The sequence below is a fragment of the Phalaenopsis equestris genome, unplaced genomic scaffold, assembly GCF_001263595.1.
Source record: "Phalaenopsis equestris unplaced genomic scaffold, ASM126359v1 Scaffold216587, whole genome shotgun sequence".
Taxonomy (NCBI): domain Eukaryota; kingdom Viridiplantae; phylum Streptophyta; class Magnoliopsida; order Asparagales; family Orchidaceae; genus Phalaenopsis; species Phalaenopsis equestris.
In genome coordinates this window covers 1-4,644 of record NW_018235195.1, presented here as the reverse complement: position 1 = coordinate 4,644, position 4,644 = coordinate 1, and the positions used below count along the sequence as shown (strand labels likewise).

At 35.4% G+C, this 4,644-nt stretch overlaps 1 protein-coding gene across 1 annotated transcript; it reads left to right on the top strand.

The window, feature by feature from the left end:
- The first annotated feature begins 3,146 nt into the window (after positions 1-3,146).
- LOC110037192 (ABC transporter G family member 12-like) lies at positions 3,147-3,926 on the top strand. The gene is made up of 2 exons (XM_020741778.1): positions 3,147-3,525; positions 3,609-3,926. Exons 1-2 carry the CDS (start codon positions 3,321-3,323, stop codon positions 3,806-3,808), a joined length of 405 nt encoding a protein of 134 aa, XP_020597437.1. The 5' UTR covers positions 3,147-3,320; the 3' UTR covers positions 3,809-3,926.
- The last annotated feature ends 718 nt before the right edge of the window (positions 3,927-4,644 follow it).

Genomic DNA, 4,644 nt, shown 5'->3' with positions numbered 1-4,644 from the left:
TGCATTTACAAACTTAACATCTAAAATTTGATATTCACATTTATAATAATGTGTTGAATCATGATTTATTTGTGAATCACACCCCAATGAATATAACAAGAAAAAAGAGAAAAATGAGAGTGAACAATAATGAATATTTCATGTCATTTTTGGCTAATTTGGTTATCCAATGTATATACAGTGATATTTAAATTTATATGAGAAATAGTGCATTATATATTTTGCACTTGTTTTAACATGGGTTGCGCAGAGTATTCTTGATATTTTACAGGTATGAGTCTATCGCTCAGTTGTTCTCTGGCTCTGTCGGTTGAAGTGGTCTAGCCTTCGACCCTTGATAATAGATGAGGGAATTTATGGACATCTCCTCTCCTGAGATGCTGAGGGGCCAAGTCTTCCCTTGAGTCGATTTCTTCTTGTTGCTTTGGCTTGGATGTATCTTTTTCTCCTTCCTAACTGAACTACTCAGATTCAATCATTCCATCATATTCGTGACTTTTTGGCTTTGAAATTGTTAGCTTTAGCTCCGATGGCTGCATTAGTGTGTCTCGGTCTTATGTCAGTGAACTCTCCTTTGTCGTACTTCTCATAACGTTAAATCTTCTCAGAATCAAGGCTATAATATTTTCTTATGTACAAATCATAAACTTATGATTAAGACTTAACCTTTGCTTCGAAATTAAATATTAAGAGTTTGGATGAGATCTTTACACTGCCTAAAAAACAGCGTGGTCCGAACCATCAACGCCGGACCTAACCGGCTGAACTAATTTATTAATTGCATATATGCCCTCAACGGCTATCTACTTTCATTCATTTGGCTATTAAATGCACCTATTTTTTATTTCCTTGTAAATTTACTTCACAAACCAGGACACTAAAATAAAATAATATTTACATACACAACCCTCAATTCTTATGTATTTACATATGTAGCACCTAGACTTCAATTTTTTTATAAATATCACTTTATCTATAAATATAAATGTGTATTTTAGCTTATAGAAGTTAATATGGTGATATTTGTTAAAAGATTCGGGTGGTATGAATGTAAAAGAAAATAAAAATTTAAGTGTTAGATATAAAAATATAGAGGGATAGGGTGGTATGTATGTAAATGCCCCAAAAATAAAGTAAATTAAATTAATTGATGTCCTAGTTTGTAAGAAATAAGTCTCTAAAACTATTGATGATTATAAGAGATGTGATATATCATATGTTAAAAAGCTATGGAGAGAGCCGATTGCAAATGGTTAACTTGAGAGCGTCGACCGATCGACTTAAAGGGTTGACAGTTGACAGGAGAAGGCCCAGCAACGAGTGGCTTTGTTCAGCAGGTTCTCTAGACAATATCAACTTTCGAAAGAGTCTTATAAAATATAAATGGATAAATAAAAAATAATAATTTCATTTAATTTCATAATTTTATTTTTGAGTATTTGATTAAAAGGCAGTAAATGGACATAAAAATTTAAAAAATATTTTGTATGTTTCAAACAAAATTTGATTTTTGGTATGTTTATGGGCAATAAATATAGTCCCGTTTGACGACGACGACTACTACTACTACTTTTATAGTATTTATGAAATAATTTAATAAGAATAAACTTTCACAATCAAATCTTTTAAAATATAATAATTATAAAAAAAACTGTAAATTTTAAATTTTTACAAGCAATTTTAGCTTGAAAATCATTACAATTAAAAAAAAATATATTTTTTACAAACAATAATTTTAAATATTTGTTTTGAAATTAATGCAATGCATGAACAAGTAATTAAAGCTCATGTAAAACTCAAATTTACATAAATTCAATAATTTTGTTATTATTTTGGAAAATTTACATACATACCCCTCAGTTCCTATGTATTTACATATTTAACACATAAACCTCTCTATTTCTATATAAGCCACTTTATCTATTTAGGTAGAGATATATTTGGTTCCATATAAAACACATGAGGAGTATAAATGTAAAAGATAAGAGGGAAGAATACTTAAAATATCAAAAAAATAGAAAGACGGATGATCAAATTATAACGTTATCAATACTTAAAAGGGGTGGTACATGACATTCTTGCTTTCTTTTTTCATCAAAGCCTGTGGTTCGAGAGCTCATCGGTTAGGCGGAGTTGGCCTTCAGGAGTGGGCCTTCAGTAGACTGTCCATCAGCATGTGTGCGGTCGACAGATGATGGGTGGCGTGGGTGGATGGCTGACTATGGGTTGTCGGCGGGTTGTGAGTGGTCAGCTGGGCTTTGCCGGTTGGTCGATTGATTGTCTGTGGTCGGGCAGTCAGATGGTTGTGTGGTGAACGATCGGTCGGCTAGCTGTGTAACGGTTGGCTGATCTCCACTGCCATCGAATCTCATCTGAATCTACATGCGCTATATTTTTTTGACATACAACTAAAAATTTAAAAAATTGTGGGAGGTTTACATACCAATCACCTAAAATTTTAGCAACAACCTAAACTTAACTTTTATATTTTAACCATGCAAAACTTTATTTCATATTCAAACAAGAGTAGTCGATCGTTATATAGTTATGAGCAGCTATTGGGTGATGGAAATTCTCTACAGTGTAACTGAGTCATGCTGAACTTGAGCCCTCTCAGTTTGAGTTAGAGCTTGATTAATTTTATCGAGCTCGAGCTTGAGTTTAATTCTACGAGTTCGAGCCGGCTTGTTTATCATAAAAGAGAAAATATAATATTAATTGAAATTAGTTTTATACTAAAATAATAAATATAGTAAGCCATTAGAAAAGAAATAATAATCAATCACTAAATCTAAAATATAAAATAATATTTTAAAAAATTTTAAATATTTTAAAGAAAAATCTTCAAATTTAATAGATTTTGAGTGTTTTATGTCAAAAAAATTTTTTTAACGAAAGCTAAAAAGTCGAGCTGGGACTAACTTGAGCTCGAATTATAAGTTCATGGAGTTGAGCTCACGAGCCACTTATTAAGCCTAGCTTGAGCCAGACAGCTTCGGCCATTTACATCACTAGTTAATTGGTAAAATTTTAGTTAGGAGGATAAATTTGTTATATTTAAAAATTTGAATGGTTAAAAGGCGAAAACTCAAGAATTGTACTAATCGTATGCAGACACCCAGACAACCCCTGACGCGTGGGCGCTCCATCGCTCGACTGACCACTCTCATTCTCCCGGTAAAAATCACTGTAAAAAGGCTTCGCTTCCACACTGTGGTGGGTTTCCCGCCATTAATGCAGTGGACCAAGACCATCCTCCAACTGCCCATATATCTACAACTATCCCTCACCGATCGATCGGCGAACTCGAAGAGGGCGAAATGGCTGGAAAGAAGGAAGCGCCAGAGCACCCCGGTGCGATCTTGGTGTGGGAAGACTTGACGGCGGTGGTGGCTAATCCCGGCGGCCGGCAGTCGGCGAGGAAGCTGCTCCAAGGGCTCAGCGGCTATGCCTTGCCAGGCCGCTTGTTGGCCATCATGGGTCCATCTGGCTCCGGCAAATCCACTCTTCTCGATTCCTTAGCAGGTGCTGCTTCTTTGCTGTCGATCGCATGCAGTTTGGTGACCTAGGGAGGGAGAATTGATAGGATGTTTTGATTTTGGTTGCAGGGAGATTGGGGAGAAATGTTGTGTTGTCGGGAAGGGTGCTGCTCAATGGGAAGAGACGGAGGACCGATTACGGTGTTGTGGTACGCTTTAGTTCTTCTTGGTTCTGTTTTATGATTTCGTTATTTTTATGTTCTGTTATGTTTGATCTTGGTTTGGATATTATGAAATTCAGTAGTTTAGTATTTGTCTGGAAACCTTAGTTAGCTTGGTTGCTTGTTGGATGTTTTGTTCGCTGGAACTCTCCTGTAAATCTATATTTTCAAAATATTGAGTGTTGAATCCTGATTTGTCGCTGATCACACCCCAATCAATATATCAATATAGCGTGGAGAGAGAGAGAGAGAGAGAGAGAGAGAGAGAATCAGAAGATTGAATAGTGAACATTAAATTTTATTAATAGTATTGACTTTTTCTGATTTTTTTTTTCTAAAATCGGGTGTATCTCCCCCATTAGTACATGAGATGATTTCCTTATTTTTTAGTGAGATAAGGCATTATGGTGATGTTATATCTTTGTCAATGCTTTAATGGGTTCTGTACATAATATTCTAGGTATTATTTTACAAGTATGTGTGTATCGCTCCACTGTTCTTTGACCCTTTTGTCTGAGTTTGTATGACTAGCTTGATAGGATCAGTTCTTAGTTGGCTTTTTTGATTGACTGATCTCGATTGGCTTCAATTCAGTAGGACTTGTTCGGTCCACCGAGATAGTATGATTGTCAACACTAAGTAATTGTTGGGGGGAACTTTTGGACACGATATGATTTGAGATGCCGAAGGACTTGATCTTCCCTCAAGTTGACTTTTTTCTTGTCGACTTACTTTTTTGTATCTTTATCTCGTTTCTGATTGAACAACTAGGCTTCGGGTACTTCTGTCATCTTTCATGACTCTGTCGATTTTGGCCTTGCTTGCTATAACTCGAGCAACTGCATCCGGTCGGATAAGTGGGTCTTCTGATCTCATACTCACTTTCTTCTGGAATGTTAAATCTCCTCAGAATCATTGTTGACAAGTTTTCAATGTAAACTGAG

What these genes read in the sequence shown, in the direction of transcription:
- LOC110037192 (XM_020741778.1), top strand. Translation starts at nt 3,321, where the DNA reads ATGGCTGGAAAGAAGGAAGCGCCAGAGCACCCCGGTGCGATCTTGGTG. An exon ending in TCTTCTCGATTCCTTAGCAG is followed by an intron (nt 3,526 to 3,608) that starts GTGCTGCTTCTT and finishes TTTTGGTTGCAG; the next exon opens with GGAGATTGGGGAGAAATGTT.